General features: G+C 40.5%; 1 protein-coding gene across 1 annotated transcript in view; it reads left to right on the forward strand.

The window, feature by feature from the left end:
* CD58 (CD58 molecule) overlaps positions 1 to 22,006 on the forward strand; it is an 86,483-nt gene extending 64,477 nt beyond the window's left edge. The window contains exons 4-6 of the mRNA XM_027866744.1: positions 6,286 to 6,534; positions 13,067 to 13,156; positions 21,361 to 22,006. Of these exons, the coding sequence (XP_027722545.1) occupies positions 6,286 to 6,534; positions 13,067 to 13,149 (332 nt within the window). The 3' untranslated portion in view covers positions 13,150 to 13,156; positions 21,361 to 22,006. The remainder of the gene's footprint in view (positions 1 to 6,285; positions 6,535 to 13,066; positions 13,157 to 21,360) is intronic.
* Positions 22,007 to 22,567: the final 561 nt, after the last annotated feature.

Genomic DNA, 22,567 nt, shown 5'->3' on the forward strand with positions numbered 1-22,567 from the left:
AGCAGTGGCTAGATTATAAGAATCCCAGCAGTGACTAGATTTTAAGAATCTAAACAGTGGCTAGATTATAAGAATCTGAGCAATGGCTAGATTTTAGGAATCTGAGCAGTGGCTAGATGATAAGAATCAGAGCTCACACTGAAAATTTCACAATTGGGTCTGGCTCCAGTCCACCACTTGGCAGTGAGTGACTCAGGGTTGGGAGTCATGCAAGTGGAAAGCAGGGGGGGATGGTGGTTAGACGAGGGATTCCAGGACTGAGGACAGATACTGCTAAAGTGGTTATCTCCGAAGGAAGGAAGTGGTTAGAACCTTTGTAATAGATCTGAATAACAAGCATGATAGGGAAGAAGGAGCTGTATTCTGTCTTCAAGGGAAGATACCAGGATCCCAGTACTAAATTTGTCACTCTGGCTATGTGGCCTTTTGTTTGTTTAAACAATCAGAAAACCAAGAGAGAGTGGCATCGTGGGATCTGAAAGAGGAAGAGGGTATTAAGAAAGAAGGAAGGAAATAAACATCTATTAAGCACCTACTATAAGCCTTGCACTGTGTTAAGTGCTTTACAAATATTATCTCATTTGATCCTCACAGCAACCCTGGGAGGTGAGTGCTATTATTATTCCCATTTTACAGATGAGGAAATTGACACAGACAGAAGTTAGGTGACTTGTCCACGGTCACACAACTAATAATTGTCTGAGGCCAGATTCACATTTCATCACATAGAAAATTAAGGTGTGGGACTACTTGGACTTTCAGTTCTAACAATCTGTTAAGCTAGAGAGGTATTTGAAAGACCAATGGTTGTGCTAAGGGCACAGATCAGGTTTAGCAAGAGCAGGACAGGAGATCAATTGCCTATGGGTAATAAAGGAAGAGTCAGGATGGCTCTTGAGATGTCAAACCTGGTTAACTAGATGTCAGACCGCCATTAACAGAAAGAGGAAGAATGAACCCTCCAAGGACTATGTGTTTATTTTTAAAGAAGATGGTTTTTCAAAGGAATAGACTCTGTTGGGGTAGAATTTTAACAGAGAGAGTTTTGGGTTTTCTGTGGGAACATTTTGGGATTCTTCAAATTATATCACGTAGGCAACCCTCTACTTCACCTTCAGCTGTGACTTGCTTTGTTTGTTATAATTCCCATTCTCTGCCCCTTTAGGTCTCCTTTAAATCCCTTCCTGGGTAAATCATACAGGGCTGTACAGGAGCCAGCTCATAGTCAGATGACCTGATTGTTAAATTTTCAGCGTGAGCAATTACACCTGGGAAATTGACAAAGCTATATATAAATCAGGATTTTATAGATTGTGTATTTTTGTCTGGACCAGGAGTACCAAATTTGCTAGCAGATGAATGCTGCCTGAACCAGACGAAAATATAATTGGACAATGTTGATTAAATAATGAAATGAATTCTGAATGAATGAAAAAGGTGAATGAAAATAAATACAAACACAATACATCATAATAATGTTAATTTCTGGTTTTCTGAGTCAATATGGGACCCACATGGATGCATTTCTATGGAGTTTGACATCACTTCTCTACACTTCAGAAAGTGATGGAGAAAATACATTTATTAAGTGCCTACTATGTGCCAGGCACTGTGCATAAGTGCTGGGGATACAAAAAGAGACAAAAGACAGTCCCTGCCTTCAAGGAGCTCACAATCTAATGGGGGAGACAACATGCAAACAAATATATACAGAACAGACTATACAGGGATAGATAGGAAATAATTAAAAGAGAAAAAGCCCTAGAATTAGGTGGAGGTGGGGAAGGTTTCCTTTAGAAGGTGTGATTTTAGTTGGGACTTAACAGAAACCAGGGAGGTCAGTAGTCTGAGCAGAAAAGGGAGAGTGTTCCAGGCAGGGGAGAGTTGGGGTGGGGAGTGGGGGAGCAGGAGCAGGGCACAGTTAGAGAAAATGCCCAGAGCTGAGCGATGGAGGGGCTTGTTTGTGGAGCAGCCAGGAGGCCAGTGTCACTGGATTGAAGAGTACCTGGCAGAAAATATGGTGTGAGTAAATTGGAAAGATAGGAGGGTCGGGTTAAGAAAGGCTTTGAATGCCGAACCCTTTGGGGAGAGGGGAAGTACGTCTGTGTTGTATGTTGCATGTGTTTTCAGACTTTCAATGTATTGATTGGCTGCATTGATTTTTTTCCTTGTCTTTTCTTTTTCTTTTAAAAAATACTATTTTTTTAATATGGTTCTCTGGGAGAGGAAGGGACACTAGGCGAAACTATGGTAATATAAAAAAAATCAATAAAAACTTATTTTTTAAAAAGAGCATCATACTTATGTGGCAAGGGATAACTTTGGGGCATTTTGGTTTCATTGGTAAGTTATAGCATCAAGCTATCTAGAGGAAGGCCTTTAGTATGTTGCGTGGCCCCACGGTGAAGGAGATGTGGAGAAGGACTTGGAGAAGAGTATGAAAATCAGCATAGCATCGTGGGTAAAAAGACAGCCTCCTTTAGGAAGATTTGGATGCCAGCCTGTCTCTGTACCTTTCAGTGCCTAAGGCATCTCTCTAGAATGATAAGTTGAAGAGAAGGCTGAGACCTGAACTGATAAAGGGAGTTTTCTCCCTGTGATTTCCACATAACAACAAAATCACAGGGTCAGAAAAAATGGACAAAAGTAGCACAGGCTGGACAGATATGTATGTGTTGAAATTCAAAGGGAACACTCAGATCAATGGTACTACAAATTCATCAAAATCTTACTGTATTATATAGAATTTAATACAGTATTACTTATATGATAATATAATTCATGTCCCTAAGGTGTAGCTCAGTGGATAGAGTGCTGAACCTGGAGTCAGCAAGACCTGAGTTCAAATCCTACCTCTGACACTTACCAGCGGTGTGACCCTGGGCAAATCATTTAACTGCTGTCTGCCTCAGGTCTTGTTATCTATAAATAGGTATAATACTAGCACAGGGTTGTTGTGAGGATCAAATGGGAATATATGTAGTAAAGAACTCTGCTAATTTTAGAGTACAATATAAATGTCAGCTTTTATTATTGCTTTTATTGTTTCTAAACATGCCAATGCAAAGATTGATATTCCAAATACTGGCATAATCTTTTCTGAAAGTCTCATTATACTTACCGCTGCCAGATAACTCTGTTATTAAAATATGCAAATATAATTGCATAGTTCCACATCCCATTTCCCCTCTCCCCCAATTCTGGATTTTCAGGTTACTCTAAATCTCATCTGACTCTCATTCTTTCAGAGACACACCTTAATCATGCAGGAAAACAACCATCATAATCATGCCCTACTTCAGGGTGCATCTGGAAAGGGAGTAGGCTGCGGACTGACTTCATGACTAAAATATGAAACTATTAACCAATTAATAAGTGCTTATAATTAATGCAATTCATTTCTCATTAAGAAAAGAGAGTTACATGCATAACTCTAAAAGAAGTGCCTGAAGTAGTCTATTTAAAGGTATTACTGCAATTCAGAGTGAGGGCAAAGTAGTTCGTCTCACTTGTATGAACAATCCTTTAGTGCGGTAAGAAGGAAAAGCAATACCAGAGTTAGCATTTCTCTGCGGTTTAGGATTTCTCACTCTGGGAAGCCCTTCAAGCATTGTGCCAAAGTGAAGAGAGAGCTTGATTAGGATTCAGAGAACCTAGCTTCAAATCCAGTCTCTGCCGCTTACTGCCTGTGTGACCTTTTCTACCAAATGGTGAAGTGAAGTAAGCCCTAAGTGCCGGTCCCTGCTCTATTACAGTCTGTGTGATTTGGGGCAAGTCAGTTCAATTGGGCAAGTCTTTAGGCATCAGTCTCCTATGTAAATGTAAAAAATGAGAGATTTGAAGTAGAGGATCGGTCAGTCAGAAAGCATTTGTTAACCACCTACTATGTGCCAGGCGTTGTATTGAGGGCTGTGGCTACAAAGAAAGGCAAAAGTGTGGTTCTGACTAGGGAAGATTTGTATGAACTTATGGAGAGTGAAGAAAGCAGAATCAAGAGACGTGTTTCATGGAAAGAAAAATGCTAAAAAAAAAATTCAGGTTAAGGTAAATAACTAATATTGACCAGAAGACTGATGAAACGTTTTTTCACAGGTTGATGGGGTTTTGGGGTATGGAAGTGTGTCAGTTTCACTTGCTTAACTGTTTTTGTTACAAAGGAGAGTGGGGGTAGAGATAACTATATAAATGCTGTTTTTGTTTTTTTTTAAAGCAATAAATTTTAAAAAACAAAACAAAAAAGCATGGTTCTGGTCCCTGTCGTCAAGAAGCTCACAATCTAATGGGATCTTTGAGGTGTTTTCCAGCTCGAAGACCTATAAAATATATTTTCAGCATTCCCTAGTTTCCTTCTGATTTCTTTCCTGCAAACCTACTGTGCCAGCATGCTGCCACCTTGGCTGTTTTGGAGGCTCCACTAGACCCAGTGTAATGTCTGGGACAAACAGTAGGAAAGGTGTCCTCAGATTAACTTTTTAAGACAAATTCAGTTGTGGGCAGAGGGGCAGACCCACTTAAACCTGGTGATACAAGGCCCAATGGAGGAAGAAACGTGGAATGTTGCCCCACCCTGATGGTGACGCAAAGGTTGTCCTTTGTGGTCAGAAGCCTATCTTCATAATTATTCCTGTTGTGTGCTAAACTCAGTTATTTCTACCTACAGAGGGAATATAGAGATTCAGTGTCCTTTTTAATCTTGACCTCCTGGGTAGAAGAACCCTAGTTACAGCCTGGGCAACACCCTGTGTTCTGCTAGACCTTCCCTAGTCTCAGAGTTCACCCACTTGACTTTTGCTTCATTCCTTGATAAATAATTGGGCAATCTGGCAAATTAATTTAGCAATTGTGAATTATTAATAAGTGACAGTAGCTTAACGTTTAACATTTATCCAGGTAACTGGTGTCTTATTGCATAAAGCAAGCCGTAAGACTAAATCCTTGAATGAATGATTGAATGAATGAATGAAAAAGCACTTATTCAGCCCTTGCTATGTGCCTAATACTATGCTAAGGACTGAGGACACAAATACAAGAGAGGTAGCAGGGTATGGTGGGAAGATTGCTGAATTTGCATGCAGGGGACCTGGGTTATGTACACTGGTAGCCTTGCTGATCATCAGACAGCAGGGATACAGGGACTCACCCCAGTGGCCAGACACCATGAGGTATCAATTTAACTGTTCTGGCCCCAGGAGTTTCCAAATCATGCAAAGCATGAGAGAGGATTCTTCCCCCATAGTGCTTAGGGAAGGGAACTCTATGCACTCCTGAGCTTATAAGGAAGACTAAGGCTCCTTATAGATTTGTAAATAAGGAAGGAAATAGAGAGGCCTGTAATTTCTACGCTATAGGAGACTCCTGGATGGAGAAACTTGCTCTTCTGGGATAGGTTGGCACCTTTTGTCTGCAATTTACAGTCTTAGATAGTCGCTGCAAATTGAGAGGTAAAGTGACTTACCCAGAATCCACAGCCATGAGGTGTCTGAGGCAGGTCGCTCCCCAGCCAGCTCTCTCTCCACTACTATTCACTGCCTCTCACAATTTTTTTCTTTTAAATAGTATTTTTTTTCCAATTACATGTAAATATAACTTTAATGTTCTTTTTTTTTAAATAAAATTTTAAGTTCCAAACTTTCTCCCTCCCTTCCTTCCCCTGTCCCTCAGATGGTAAGTAATTTGACCTAGGTTATATATGTGCAATCATATAACACACATTTCCGTGTTAGTCGTGTTGTGAAAGAAGAGACAGAACAAAGGAAAAATACGAAATATGAAATACAAAAAATAATGTGAAAATAGTATGCTTTGATTTGCATTCAGATTTTGTCAGTTCTTTCTCTGAATGTGGTTAGCATTTTCCATCATGAATCTTTTGGAATTATCTTGGCTCATTGTATTGCTGAGAAGAGCTAAGTCAGTCATAGTTGATCATCATACAATGTTGTTGTTACTGTGTACAATGTTCTTCTGGTTCTGCTCGTTTCACTTTGCATCAGTTCGTGTAAGTCTTTCCAGGTTTTTCTGAAATCCCCTTGCTCATCATTTCTTACAGCACAATAATATTCCATCACAATCATATACCACAATTTGTTCAGCCATTCCTCAACTGATGGGCATCCTCTCAATTTCTAGTTCTTTTCCACCACAAAAAGAGCCGCTATAAATACTTTTGTGCATGTAGGTCCTTTTCCCCCTCACATTTTTAAGTGGCAGTTTTAAATGTACTTGGAGCGTAAAACCAGTTTCTGTTGTGATACATAACTTGCTTGATTTTTTTTTTCTCTCTAGAGAAACTTCCACAACCTGATCTCTACTGTTCTTTTGATGGTGAAAACTTTACAGTTTCATGTAATGGATCAGAAGACAGTCGCTTTCTAAATTACAAATGGGTGTTTCCTGGATCCTATATGAATATTTCACAATCAAAGGTGCAGCTGAAGAATGGTGAAGATTTGCAACAAGCAATCTCTTGTGTTACTTGGAACCCTGTATCTACAACTGAATCTTCACTCTTTCTCAAGACCTGTGTCCCAGACAGTGAGTATTCATATGAAATTGACTACAGGAGGCAGTGGAGTACAATGGAAAGAGTGCTGGGATTAGAGTTGCAGGACTTGATTCTATGAGACAGGGTCAAACCCTGGTTCAGCAACATCCTGCTTGTGTGACTTTGGACAAGTGACTTAACCTCTCTGGGCTGTAGAAACCTCATTTGAAAAAGGAATGGATTGGACAAGACTTGTCCCTTCAAACTCCAAATCTGTGAGCCTTAAGCCTCTGCAGGTCTTATGCAGAAACTTACCCAGTTGCAAATAGGTATGCTTATCTTTGATTAAAGAGGTGAACTTTGCTCAAGAATCATTTGAGCAAAATACTCATAGAGAGGCAGCTGTGGGTCCAATATAAGGAATAATTTTCTAATAATTAGAATAATCCAACACTGGAATGGGTTACCTTGGGAGTAGATAGTGAATTCCTTAATCTGGGAAAACCAAGAACAGCAATAATACACTTTTTTTTTTTAGGCAGTCAGAGTTAAGTGACTTACCCAGGGTCATACAACTAGTAAGTGTCTGAAACTAGATTTGAACTCAGGTACTCCTGACTCCAGGGCCTGTGCTCTATCCACTGTGCTACCTAACTGCCCCAACAATACACTTTTAAAGGGGGTAGTAATAAGCAGAACCAGATCAATAATATAATGACTATAATAATATAAACAAAAATAAAATTACCAGAATATGGACTCTGAGAAGAACTAATAATAATGGTCCCAGAGGACTAATTATGAAACTGATCTCCTGCTTCTTAAAGGCAGGGTGGGGGTGGTGGACTACCAGGGCAGATTGTTGTACACATCATACACTGATATTGTACACATTAGTCACTGTGTGGTTTGTTTTTACTTGAAACTATTTTGCTTTGTTGCACAGGAGGATTCACTTATGGGGATTGGGGATGGGGGTGGCTATAACCAGAAATAACCATGATGTAAAAAACAGAAGGCATCAGTAAATTTTTGTTAATTTTTAAATTTAAAAATTTTTTTAAATTAAATTTAATTTAAAAATTTAAATTTAAAAATTTTTAAAAATTTAAATTCAAATTCAGAAATCTAAATTTAATTTTTAAAAATTTTAAAAAGTAAAAATTAAAGTTAATTTTTAACTTTAAAAAAAATTAAATTAAAAAAATTGTCATTTAAAGTCAGCAAATGTCAAGTTCTTTTGTTTTGAGTTAACAAAATGATAAAATAATGAGTTTTCCCTAAAGGGAAAAATAGATTTTGAGACTTTTTGGTCAGGCCATATGTTTAATAGCAGTTATAAAACCAGGAAGCAAAGACATAGCATGTTTATTCTCAGATTTGTTCTTATTTTAGTCAGTCAATGATTTGTCACAAAAGAAACCAAATGGAAACTTGCATGTTTGGGGAGTGGGTGGGGGGAAATGAATGGACTTTTCAGTCTGGGTTTGATAGAGGAACAAAAAGTACTCGAGGTAGGAACACTTACGTCATTTGGGAGACACTGTGGTATTGTGGAGGGGGTGAGGGAAAGGGTTTGGGAAGATGGAGCTGAAATGGGAGATGCACAGATTTAGAGACATCTCTACCCCAAATGTTCACATGGACTGTTTGTACCTGACCTGTGGTAGAGCCTTCCAAGCTCTTATTGTTCTGGTCAGCCGCAGGTGGACACACTGTGCCTTGACCCTGACAGAGTGATGTCATTTTGGTCCTCTCTGAGAATGAAGGACAACCACCATTTCAGGAGGTCCATTAATCTATCAGGGGACAGCCTGAACTCCAACCCTATTCACAGAAACTCAGAATTGGATGGGATTTCCAAAGTGGAAAACACACACACACACACACACACACACACACCCTCAGTAGGACAAGTCTGAGGTCACCCATTCCAGTGTTGGGCTACTTTAATTATTAGGAAGTTGTTTGCCTTCTACTGGACACTTGCTGCCTCTCTATAATTTCTCCCCGTGGCTCCAAGTCTTGTACTGTTTAAAAACAAAAAAGCAGAACTCTCTAATCCCTCTGTCGTGGGACAGTCCTTTACATTCTTAAAGACAACTGTCATTGTTTCTTTAAGTGTTGTCTTCTCAGGCCTTAACATTCTCCATTCCTTCAGCCCATCCTTGTAGGGTATGGACTCCAGTCTCCTTGTCAGACTTGTTGTTTGTCCTTCATTCTTGAAGAGAACCAGGACATCAGGGAGGCGATGCCATGACTTGCAAGTGAATTGGATTTAAGTGAAGGAGAGATGTGCAAGGTCATCAGCCTCACTTTCTCCTCTGGAGCCAACAGGGTCTAGTGGCCAGATATAGCTCAGGATGATTGGAAATGGCCCCGTTAAACTTATAGCCCTCCCCTCTGTATTCACAACAATTTTTCAATGCCCTTCCTCAAATATGGTTCCTGGAACTGAGCACAAGAAGTTCCCCACACACATGATCTGACCAAGGCAGAGTACAATAGCACTATAACCCTGGAGGCCTTCTTCATGTGAACTGTTCTTTCTCCATGCCTCCCTTGTCCTATTCTTGAGGATAAGTGGATGACTTTACATTAATCCCTGTTATCTAATTGGATTGATACATCATTGAGATATTTTGAGATCCAGACTTGGTCATCTGTTGTGTTAGCTTTCCAGTTCTTTGTGATCTGCAAATATTCTATATCTAGCATGCATTAAATGTATTTGTTTGCATGTTGCCTCCTCCATTAGATGATAAGCATCTTTGAGGGCAGATTGTCTAGTCGGCTGCATCTCCAGTTGTGCTGATCTGTTCTTGCCACTGGACCCACGAGGCTCCTGGAGGAGAAAGTGAGGCTGATGACTTTACACAGCCCTCCCTCACTTAAATCCAATTTCCTTGCAGGTAATCACCTTCCTGATATCACGGTCCTCTTGGAGAATAAAGGACAAACAGTAATAACAACAATCTGCAAATATTTTACAATTCCATTTGTGTCTTCATTCCATTCATTGGTAAACAAAAAAAAAATGTTGATTGGAATGATCAGTCAACTAACATTTATTAAGCACCTACTATGAATCCTTGGGTCACTCAACTAAATATCTCACTCCATGTGACCCAGTTGGTTGTAGTGGAAAGAGTATTGGATAGGAATGGGAAGTCCTGGGTTCAAATCCCAGTTCTGGTATTTACTATGTGAGTAATCACAGGCAAATGACTTGACCTTTCTAGACTTCAGTTTTCCCATCTGTAAAATGAGAGGGTCTGTCATGGTTGTCCCCAACCTCCCTGCTTCTTAGAGGCAGGGAATAGGTTTCATTATTGGTCCTCTGGGACCATTGTTATTAATTCCTTGGATAATCAGAGTCTGCATTTCTTTTGGTAATTTTATTTTTGTTTCCATTGTTATAGTCATTGTATTATTGATCTGGTTCTGCTTATAAAAGCCTCCTTTAAAAGTGTATTGTTGGGGCGGCTAGGTGGCACAGTAGATAGAGCACCAGCCCTGGAGTCAGGAGGACCTGAGTTCAAATCCAGCCTCAGACACTTGAAACTTACTAGGCGTGTGACCTTGGATAAGTCACTTAACCCCAATTGCCTCAGCAAAAAAAAAAAAAAAAAATTCTTGAGCAGAGGTGTCAAACATGGGGCCTACAACGGTCCTGAGTGCAGCCCGGCGCAGATCAAAATATAATCGGGGAAATATTTAACAAGAAAAAATAGATAACATCACATTTGGAAACTAAGTCAAAGTGCAATTCATAGGGATCCCTGTGTCTGGATTAATTACCCCTCTTTCTATTTGAGCTTGACACCATGACTAGTTAGCTAAAAACATCTAGTTTGACTAGATCGATGTTTTGATGCATTTTTCACTATTCTTTGGGTCCACTTGCTCGAGAAGGAATGAAGCAAGTATTTATTAAGTGCCTACTATGTGCCAGGTACTGTGCTAAGCACTTTCCAAGTATTATCTCCTTCAATTCTCAAAACAACCCTGGCGGTTGGGTGCTATTATTATCCCCATTTTACAGGTGAGAAAACTGAACAAACAGAGGTTGTGACTTGCCCAAGGTCACACAGATGGTCTGTGTCTGAGACCAGATTCAAATTCAGGTCTTCCTGACTCCAGCCAGATCCAAGTACACTTAACTGCTTAACTCATTAGATGATATCCTACAAAGGATAGGGTGCTAGGCCTGGAATCAGGAAGACTTGAGCTAAAATCTGACCTGAGACACTTACTAGCTATGTGACCCCTGGCAAATCACTCAACCTCTGTTTGCCTTAGTTTCCTCAAGTGTTAAATGAGAATAATAATAAGACCTACCTTTCAGGGTTGTTGTGAAGCTCAACTGAGATAATATTTGTAAAAATGTCTTAAGCCAGTGTCTGGCACATAGTAGGTGCTATCTAAGTGCTTATTTACATTTAAGTTAATGCCTCTTTTTCTCTTCACTTAATTACTGAGAAATCAACACTAATTCATGACTACTCTTTGAGTCTGGTCATTCAACCAGTTTCAAATCCATCTAGTTATCAGATATTTAGCTGAAATTTATATTTAGACAAAGCCTGTAATCTACAAGTCAAATAAGAAATTTTTTCCTTTTTCCATAAGGAAAGGCAGCTAGGTGTATAGACTGCCAGGTCTGGAGTCAGGAAGACTCATCTTCATGAGTTCAAATCCAGCCTCAGATGCTTACTAGCTGGGTGACCCTGGGCCAGTCACGTAACCTTGTTTGCCTCACTTTCTTAATCTGTAAAATGAACTGAAGAAGGAAATGACAAACCGTTCCAGTATCCTTGCCAAGAAGACCCTAAATGGGGTCGTGAAAAGTTTGACAAGACTGAACAATGACTGAACAACAATAAGGAAAGGTGATGAGGGTAGTCTGGTTTGACCTTTTCTTGATGAAGTCCTGATGGCTCTTTTCTAGTAATTGCTTCCTTCTCTAGAGGTTCACTAACTATTCCTTTAGTAATTAACATGTTCAAGAATTTACCAAGAATTGAAGTCAAGTTCACTGGTTTCTAGTTTGAGTGTGGCTGCAGGTGTGCTGGACTTTGGGTCAGGAGCTTTGTTTTTAGGCCCCAGTTCTCATGCTTATTAATCGTGTGGCACTGGTCTAGTCACATGCCTAAAAAATAATAATAATGACTTCTCAAATCTATACAGTTCTTTATGAAGTGTTTCTCTCCTAACAGCAACATTTATTAAGTACCTACTATGTGCCAGGCACTGTGCTGACCTTGAGGGGTGCAGAGAAAGGCAAAAACCAAAGAAACCAAGAAACAACAACGGTTCATGCTCTCAAGGTGCTCATAGTCTAATGCAAATATCATATAGTTTGAGCAAAAATTATTATCCCCATTTTACAGATGAGAGAATTGAGACAAAGAAATAATATAACTTTCCTGTACAGGGTCACATGGCTAATAAAAGGGTCAGAGTCAAGATTTGAATTTAGGCATTCTGACTTTAATTCCAGAGCATTTTCCAGGGTGCTCAGACTCCTTATCTCATAGAGTTACTACAGAACATTAAAAAAAAAATGTAATTGGGGTTGGGTCTTTTTTCTTTTTTCTAGTTATAATTAGTACTAGTATTTTTTGGACTGGATCTGTAATTTCATTGGTATAGGAAACTCCCAGGAGAGGAAACTGTCTCCGTCAATATAGATCTCAGCACCTGCTTCACAATTTTGCAGTCTTAGAGAGTGGCCTCAGACTGTGAGAAATCCAGGCTCACACATCTAATATGTGTCAGAGGAGAGACTAGAAACCAAATTTTCCTGACCTCCACTGTGCCAGGCTTCTTAATGATAATATTGTAAATGGCAGTCCTTTGAACAGCCTAATGAAATATAACCCTCCGAAAGTTGAATGGGCTTCCTTGGGCTTGAAGATAGTGAATTTTTCTTCACTGGGGGTCTTGAAGAGAAGGAGGGCAGCTAAGTGTTGAAGAGGATAGAGCACTGAGCTTGGAATCGGGAGGACTTGAGTTCAAATATGGCCTCTAGCACTTAATAGCTGTGTGACCCTGGGCAAGTCACTTAACCCTGTTTGCCTCAGTTTCCATATCTGTAAAATGAGCTGGAGAAGCAAGTGGTAAATCACTCCAGTATCTTTGCCAAGAAAACCCCAAGAGTTGGACAGAACTAAAACAACTAAGTAACACATTGAGGAGAAGGCTGGATGACCAGTTGTTAAGGCTTTTGCAAAAGGAATTTCTGTTCCCATGTAGGTTATACCAAATGACCTTTGAGGTCCCTCCCAGCTCGGAGAGTCTATAATTCATTGACCTTTGCTTGATAGAATTTTAAGCTTAGGAGAACTATTTTGGGACAAGGTAGCTACTTCAAATATTGTCATCTGGTCATTGTCTATCCTATCTACCTTCCCTCCTGATGTAGAGGGCAGGGAAATTGCCCTTCTTTTCCTTTGACCTAAGTTTAGAAAATTCACTTGACAAGCGAAATGAGATTTATCATGTAAATTCATTTTCAGTGCATATTTACAGTATAAAGCAATCACTTTATCTGCATTTGTTTTATTTTCTTTTTAACAGAGAATCAGGGAAGGCACAGATTTCCAGTACTTGCAGCATTTGTGTTTGCGGCAGTTATTATTATAGGCCTTTGCAAGCTATAAATATTAGGTATGTATAATTTTTTAATTACTTTCCAAATTGTTTTAAATATTTTTCAAAGTTGTAGAAAGAATGGTTTGGTAATGTAAACCACTGGTTTGAAATGTTAGACATTTGGAAGGATGCATGAAAATTGGTTGTAGTTTTTCAATAATTGCCTAAAATTTGGGGCTGCTTGACATTCAGTTTTCTCCATGGTGATGAAGCATTTTGACTAATAATAATGATAGCATTAATAACTAATATGTATATATTGTAAAAGGACTTTTATATATGTTATCTTTGGCCTTGGAGAATGCTGGTACGGGGGCTGTGTCTGATCTTGCTACAGATTCCTTTTTCTAGACTGATGCTCCTAGAAGTTAACCAAATAGCCTGGGATGAGAGGTGACAATTTTTTTTTGTCTGCCCCAAAGTGCTCTTGGACAGGAGTTATGATAATAATGCTGTTTCCTGAAGTAGATCCGAATCACCTGAAGACCCTGGAACAGATCCAGGCTCTCTAGGATTCTCCAAACAGAGCCCCAACCTGGGCCCAGCATCCTTATGAAAATTCTAAATGACCTTGGACCCCATTTAGTCTTTTTGGATGTGATAAAGGGTGGGGGCACCCCCTACCCCCGCCCCGTGCATCAATAGACTGGTTGCTACCCACATTGGATATGCACATAAGATTATAAAGGTTTCTACTGGAGATAGTCACCAGCCAGGGAAAGAAGGCTGCATTTGCAGTTAGAGGAACTGAGAAATCTGTGTGACCTGGACAGGTCACTCTACCTCAATTCCTCATCTGTAAAATGAAGGGGTTGGCCCAGATGGGCTTGACGGACCTCTCAAGTCCCTTCTGGCTCTAAATCTGAGACCCGATGACACATTTCAGCTGTTTTCGATCCGGTGATAATACTGGATAATACTTGACTGTTCTATGAACACAACGATCCCTAACTTAGCTCTGGGAATTTTCTCTCACTGCCTCCCGTGCCTGGAATGACTGATTGACTCAGCCTGTTGACTTCTCTGACTCAGCTTAGACTTAAGTTGAAAAAAAATTCTTTAGTCTCAACTGAAATCCCATCCTTTACAGGAAGCCTTCTCCAACCTCTCTTAATTCCAGTGCCTTCCCCCTGTTAATTATTTCCTATTTATTCTTTATATGGCTTGCTTTACATATATGTGTTTGTGTGTAGACTCCTCCATTAGATTATAAGCTTCTTGAGGGCAGACGGTCTCTTGCCTCTTTTTGTATCCCCAGTGCTTAGCACGATGCCTGGCACATAGGCATTAAGAGGTCACTGACCTCTTGGTCTCCCCAGGTGCTCCATGCTGCACTCCCCCCACCTCCCTGCTATGCTGTTTCCTGTTCTCCCTCCTGCCCCTACCCAGAACCCACACCATAGCTGGGGCCTCAGCATAACCTCGGCTGAGTCATCAGGAAGAGAGCCCGAGTCAGAAAGTACACCACTCCCAAGAGACCTTCTTAAAACAAATTAGAGAGGAAGCTAGTCTAAAGTCAGTTTATCACATTTTATCATTGTAGCTCTGCTGTTAGATGCTGTATTTATTTGCTGTGATTCTTGTTCCTTTGACTTTGAATTCACAAGACTTGAGTTGGCTTGGCATCATCTGTAAATGGTAATTGTAGCTATAGACTGGATTTCCAGCAGAGGCAGCCACTTAGATATCAAGTCTACAAGCAATTATGAATCACCTACTGTGTGCCAGGCACCATGTTGGGTACTGGGGAATACAAAGTAAGGCACAAAAAGTCCCAGCTCACAGTCAAATGGGGGAGAAAGTATGCAAACCATTATGTTTGCATGGTTTAGGAACTTGGCCAGAGTCACACAGCTAGTAAGTGTTTGAGACTGGGTTGGAACTCAGGACTTCTTCACTCTAGGAACAAAATGCACTAATTGGAAATATTCTCAGAGGGAAGGTGCTAAGGCTATGTCCTGAAAGTGCCTGGCCATTTTTTTTTTTTAATTTTTCAGTGAGGCAATTGGGGTTAAGTGACTTGCCCAAGGTCACACAGCTAGTACATGTCAAGTGTTTGGTCTGAGGCCAGATTTGAACTCAGGTCCTCCTGACTTCAGGGCCAGTGCTCTATCTACCGGCCATTTTTTAATTGACTGAAGCCAATCCAGGTGGTACAGTGGATAGAGTGCTGGACCTACAGTCAGGAAGACCTGAATTCAAATTTGGTCTTACACACTCACCAGGTATATGTGACCCTTGGCAAGTCATTTAACCCCTGTTTGCCTCAGTTTCTTCATCGGTAAAGTGGGGCTAATAATAGCACCTGTCTCCCACGGTTGTTGTGAGGATTAAATCAGATACTATTTGTAAAGTGTTTCTCACAGTGCCTGGCCCATAGTAGGTGCTAGAGAAATGTTTATTATTTGTTCTATCTGGCTAGTTTTGTCTGCTTCTCCCCCTCTCCTGCGGTCATTGCTGCCGGACTCCTGGTTGGAGCTTGGGCTCAGCTTCCTCTCTGGGTAAGGCAGATTCAGTTTTGTCAGGGCAATGAAAACGTGGACGAAGAGAGTAGATTCATGGTGTAAGACACGGGATGACACGGACAGCAGAAGTGAGGAGGGTAGGATGAAGAAGGTGTGACAGGGAAGGGCCACTCTGACTGTCTGCTTCTCCCCCCTTTATGTTTTTCCTGGAAGGTACATGCCCTTACCATCAGGACACATGTGCACATACAAACATAGAAATGTAAGAGTATGCGTTCTACAAGGACGTGTTCCTTTCCTCCGTCCTGCTTTCACAGCCCCCTCACATTCTGCTCAGATCTGTGATGTCCCCAGGATGTAGCACACTCTCTGCGGCTGCATCTGATACACTTTCAAACATTCAGTGGGATGGTCACAGTTTCTTCCTCTTCAAACATCCCATAACCTGTTCACATGTGCTGCCCCACTGTGGCCACTTGCTTAACTGCAAGCAGCTCTTGGCTCTGTGTTCTTAGATTCAAACTTGGGGGCTGGCTCCATGCCTCTGAGCAGCTCACAAGCCATCTACAGCTCATCTTAAGTAGTTCTTCTCAGTGTCCAAAACAACACAGGGGAAAAATAAAATCACTCAAAAGCTAAGAAAGTAAGTTTGTTTTGAGGTGACTTTAAACTGGTCATGAGACCATAAGATTTGGAGCTGGAAAGGACTTCAACGGCTGTTGAGTACAGTTCTCCCATTTTACTTATGAGAAAACTGAGGCAAGTTTATTTACCCAGGGTCACACAGCTAATAGGTGTCTGGGGCAGGGTTAGAACTCAGGGCTTCCTGACTCCAGCCCCGGCACTCTATATCCACTCTGTCACCTAAGTGACAATTCCAAAAGGAGGGTCCTTTTAACTTTTTCTGCCAATTGGTTAAGAAGCATAGGCTTCAGTCATAAGTGTGCAGTAAAATAAGAATTTATTTTTAAGAATTAGAATTATTCTAATTTAAATGACAACAACATTAATAACACATTGTACTGAAATCAGACCATTACCATAGATAGTATCGTCACCCACAATCACCCAGGCATAATAGTGATCCATTTAAAAAACATACACCACAAATCTACCAAAAAACTAAGAACAATATTTTGTAATAGATGTCATCATACCAGATACTCATCTCCAAACTTTGTGGAACCGAAAAACCTTCAAAATTGGTCTAGCAGAAGAAATCAAAGTCCTTTGAGAACAGGACAAGGGAGGGGTATCATTTCCATCATGCTGTCTGCTGCTGCTGTAATTGTCCTCAAGATGCTTTCAGTGACCGTATAGAAGATAAGCTTACAGCCAACACTTGACTAGTATCCGTGGCCCCTACAGACACTACACTTGTAGTATCCAACTACAAAAAGTAGTTGACTTGTCCACCATGCTGTAGTACTCAGGACATGAAATATAAAAGTATAACATCGGGAAAGCAACTTGTTTGAGGATTGTTTGTGTCTTAATCTCAATGTAAAAGATGATAATGAGATTATTATTATTAACAACAATAATAAGCATCGACTCATAGTGAGTAGAGAATTGGCCTTTGAGACAGACGGTCTTGGATTCAAATCCCGTCTTTGATACATACTGACTTTGTGACCCTGAACAAGTCACTTTACCTTTCACTTGTCAAAGTTGTCAAGTGCCTTCTGATCTTTATCAGTAGAGGAAGCTCCACACCAGGAGGGAAAGGAGAGAACAGGCAGTTATTAAATGCCTGCTGTGTGTTAAGTGGGGGAAATGAGTAAGCATTTATATGGCACCTACTATATTCCAGGCACTAATGCTAAGCACTTTGGAAATATTATCTCACTTGATCCGCAGAACAAGGCTGGAAAGTAGGTGCTATTACTATCTTCATTTTATGGTTGAGGCAGGCAGAAGTTAAGTGACTTGCTCAGAGTTGCACAACTAGTAAGTCTCTGAGGCTGAATTTGAACTCAGGTTTTCCTGATTTTGGTTCATCGTGCTACCTAGCTGCCTTAAGTGCTTTACAGATATGATCTCATTGATTGTAGGAGCTCTCTACACAAAGGAAATCATAGATGCCAATAGATATAACAATGATAGTACTGGCAGAGACCTACGTTGGGATAGTGGTAAGAGCACTGGCCTTGGAAGTACAGGAGAACTGATTCAGATCCCCCCTCTGATACTCATTGGCTGTGTGATCATAGAGCGGTTTATCTTAACGACCCTCAATTTCTTCACCTATAAAGTGCTCCTCTGTGATACTTACCTCATAGGGTGTCGTGAGAGTCAGCGAGAAAAAAATGTCCGTACATTGTTTTGCAAACCTCGAAGCACTATGCATATGCCAGCCATTATTTTATTAGTAGCAATCTAACTTTCTGCTCTAGGAATCCTCCATCTTCATCCCATTCTGTGATAGTTTCACTGCTTATTCAAGTCCCAAGTTTGGTCAAGGAAATGGATAGAAGCTAAGATGACAACCCTCCATTTTCCAACTACCCAGCATGCCTACTGAGAGACAGAATGGGGGGCAGCTAGGTGGCACAGTGGATAGAGCATTGGCCCTGAAGTCAGGAGGACCTGAGTTCAAATCCAGCCTCAGACCAGATACTTGACACTTACTAGCTGTGGGACCCTGAGCAAGTCACTTAACCCCTATTGCCTAAAAAAAAAAGAGAGAGAGAGAGAGAGACAGAGTGGTCACGCCTGTTGCCAGCACTGAATTCCAGAGTCAATGGTGCATGTTGGCTCCTAGATTGCTAGGCCTGGAAGGAACCTTAGAGATCTTTGACAAGTCCAACTCCCCGACATTTTACACAGGAGAAAACCGAGGTTCAAACTGGTGAACGAAGTGGCTTGTCTTCCTTGATTCCCACTGAAATCCTTCACTTTTTTTTTTTAAGGAATACTTCATTCTCCCTGACACCAAAAGCTCCTTCACCTTCCCTCCTGTGAGTAGCATTGGCCTTCTCTTTGAGTGTTAATAACTGTCCCTTGGCCATGACAGAAATCCACATGTGTTACTCTCTCTACGGGTCATAGGAGAGGCCTGCTTGTTCTCTCTACTTGATGGAAGTGAAATCTTGGGCCTTTATAATCCTTGCTCTTAGCTCCCCTGGAGAACTCTTGTGAAACACTATTTGTAGGGGTCTTCAGCTCTTCGCTTGTACTCCACTGGCTTCTCTAGCACATCCTAACCTTGCTAGGACTTTGCTAGGCACACTCAGCTTCTTCCGTGTTCTTCTTCTTTCCTCAGGGAGTTTGATGCTTGGCTCACAGCCTTTCTCTCCTCCCTCCTGCCCTCGTACTAGGACACTTCAGCATCCGTATGGATGCTTCCTCAAACACCCCGATCTCCAAGTTCACCATCCAATTCATGTTTCCCCATCCTCAAAAAAGCCTCCTCACTTGATCCTTCCAGGTACACTAACTGTCATCCTGCATTTCTCCTCCCTTAAATGGCTAAACTCCTTGAGAAAGCTATCTATAGTAGGTGCTTTTGCTTTCTTTTCTTTAATTAACTCGCAGTCTGGCTTCCAGCATCATCATTTGACCAAAACTATTCTCTCCGAAGTTACCAGTGATCCCATAATTGCTAAATCAGATATTCTTTCCCCAATTCTCCTCCTTCTTGACCTCTTTGCAACCTTTAATTTTGGGGTCACTTTCTTCCCCTTGATCCTAATTGCTTCTACTGCTTCACTGTTCCTTTCCAGTCTCCTATTCTGGACCTTTAACCTGGTCATTCCCACTAGACCTGGGTGTGCCCAGAGCCCCTGCCCTGAGCCCAGTCTTTTCTCCCACTAGATTATTTTTCTTGGAGATCTCATCAGTTCCCATGGATTTAACTGTCTTCTCTATGTAAATGAGTCTCAGATTTATTTATATGGTCCTGAGGTCTCTCCTAGATACCAGTCTTATATCTTCAACTGCCTGTTGGACATCTTGAACTGAATGTGTCCGTAAATATATTGAATTCATCTTTTTCTCCCATCTTCCTAACTTTATTATTGTGCAGGACACTACTATCTTCTCAGACATCCAAGCTCTCCACCTCCCATATCCAATCTGTTGCCAAGGCTTGTTGATTTTACTCTACCCATCTCTCTCATTTGCCCCTTTTCTCAGTACATCATGCCTAGACGATTTCAGTAGCCTATTGGGTGATCTTCCTGCCTTGGCTCTTCCAACTGAAGTCCATTCTCCCCTCAGCTTTCAAAGTGATCTTCCTAAAGCACCAGACTGATCTTATCTCCCCCTTATTCAGTCATCTCCAATGATCCCCTGTTGCCTCAAGGATTGAATAGAAAATCCTTTATTTGGCTTTTAAAGCACCTTATGACCTAGCCCCTTCCTACCTTTCCAGTCTTCTTATACTACTCCTCTCCACATACTCGGGATCAGACTCAGGTCCTCAGCTTTCAGATCTGGTCCTTTCTCTACTGCATTGTGCTTCTTCTAAATGGCAATAATTTATAATTATATAGAATTTTGTTGTTTGCCACAGACTTTCAGCATGACTACCTTGTGAAGTAGGAAGCATAAATACTATTATCCTATTCTACAGATGAGGAAACTGAAATTGCAGGATGGGAAATAACTTGCTTCACATGTCTAGGCAGTGAAATGGCTTAGTGCGTAGAGTACTGGACCTGGAGTCAGGAAGATCTGAGTTCAAATGTGCCCTCAGACACTTACTAGCTGTGTAACCCTAGGCAAGACACTTAACCTCTACCTGCCTCAGTTTCCTTGTCTATAAAATGGAAATAGTAATGGTAGGTACCATTACTCCCAGGGTTGTTGTGAGGATAAGATGAGACAATATTTGTAAAGCTCTTTGTAAATCTTAAAGAACTATATAAATGTTAGCTATTATTATTAGTAATAGTAATAATAAATGATAGAACCAAGTCCCAAAACCTGGTCATCTGACACCAAGTACCATGTGCTTTCTGCTATATACAACAAATTGTAATCAAATCCTCTCGGGATTCTAACTACCCATTCAACAGCATACCAGAAATATTGGGAAATTTGAAGGAAGGAAAGTTTGGGAATCAGGTGGGTATAACATCTCCCTCCTTTCCTTACAAAGGTTCAAAGCGCTTATTTTAATACATTTGCTAAATCCTTATAGAGAGGCTGTCATCTGCTGTGTTTCATCTATGGGCTTAGTGGCTAGCAAGAAATACTATTTTAAATCAGTGTGTTTATTTGAGCAAAATTCCATTACAACAAACTGGAGGCACATCTCTTGCTTGGAATCCCTGGATTCTTTCCAGGGTCTGCTCAGGTGCCACCCACTCTGTGGAGCTTTTCTTCTTCTTCCCTCTCACTCCTGAGGTTACTTTGTGTTTATTCATCTTTGAATATCCCTCCACTCCAAGAGAATGTAAACTCCTTGAGGCCAGGGACTGGTTTTTTTGTTTGTTTTGTCTATGAATCTCCAAATTGTGGCCTAGAACAATGGAAACACTTAATAATGTTTGTTTAATCGAATGGCATCTTATAAAAGGATTCATTGTTAGATAAGAAAATGTTACTTTGTAACACAGAATAAAGGATTGGGGGGGAGGGTTCCTGTTGTCCGTTGAGTAAACTCAAAACCCTTTTGCCTGGCATTCAAAGCTTCCCTCATTCTAGAATGTAGCAAAGGGCCGTTCATACAACAGGTGTTGAATGCATGTTGGTTAAGTTTATCGTACTGAATTTTGGAAATTATTCACATGAACTTCTATTTTGTAGGATGATTGAACAAAAGATGAGATCCAACACCTGCCAATGGAGCGATGGAAACGTCTTTGGAAAATCTTTGCATTCTGTTTGAGTGGTTTAAAACACCGACTCTTCTCCCACTACAACTTCTTAATGATAAAAGTTGGAAAACACTTGCAATTATGATGTGCTTTTTTTTTTAAGTGCACTTTGAGCATATAGAATCATCTACCTCACAGTGTTGAAGCCCTCTTGAGGCTGTTTTCATCCATGGAGCGGCTCTAGAAGAACCAGCCACCAGTATCACTAGCCTGGCCCAAGAGGAAGTGAGCTACAGTCAGCACTGGGGGCAGGGCAAGTTACCTGCTGCAAGAACAAATTGTTTCTCATTGGTGTGCTCAAGCTTGGACTTTTGAACAAGAGGGATATGGTCTTAAAGGAAAGCTGCAGGCAGAAAGGGATATTTATTACTGATGACATTTTGCATTAATGAGTCCTTTGTAACGTTGTAGCCTGCTAGCCTATCAGGAATCCCCCAAAAGCCAACATACTCAATTGAAATTGCAGCTGAAGGGAGTTTCTTAGATTTGCAACTGTGACTGTGCTCTATCAGAAGTCATTGAAAAAATTTTTGAAAAATTGAAGAAAATTTGAACACATTTGTGTACATATTATATGAGATATATTGTGTATGTTTATATATTTTTTCATTCATATATGTGTATATATACACACACACACACACACACACACACACACATATATATATGTATACACTTTATTTAAAATTTTTTAAAAAGGTATTCTAATGTGGAGGCAGCTGGTATTTGAGTGGATAGAGTACTGTGCCTGGAGTCAGAAAGACCTAAGTTCAAATCCAGCCTCGAACACTTCTTGATTGTGTGCCCCTGGGCAACTCACTTAACCTCTGATTGCCTGATAAAAAGATCCACTGGAAAAGTTAATGGCAAACCATGACAGTATCTTTTTTTTTTTTTAAATATTTAGTGTTTTGTTTTCCCCCAATTACATGTAAAACAGTTTTTAACATTTGTTTTTAAAATTTTAAATTCCAAATTCTCTCTTTTCCTCCCTCCCTCCCCTGATTGCCTCAAAAAAAAGGCTTAAAAAAATAAGAATTCTGCCATGAGCAATAACTAAGTTCAGAAATAAAATTCATGTTTTACAAAACATGAAAAATAAAACTATGAACTAAGAATGTAACAGCAAAACTGTA

Source organism: Vombatus ursinus, unplaced genomic scaffold (genome assembly GCF_900497805.2).
Source record: "Vombatus ursinus unplaced genomic scaffold, bare-nosed wombat genome assembly UNPS02014782.1, whole genome shotgun sequence".
NCBI lineage: Eukaryota > Metazoa > Chordata > Mammalia > Diprotodontia > Vombatidae > Vombatus > Vombatus ursinus.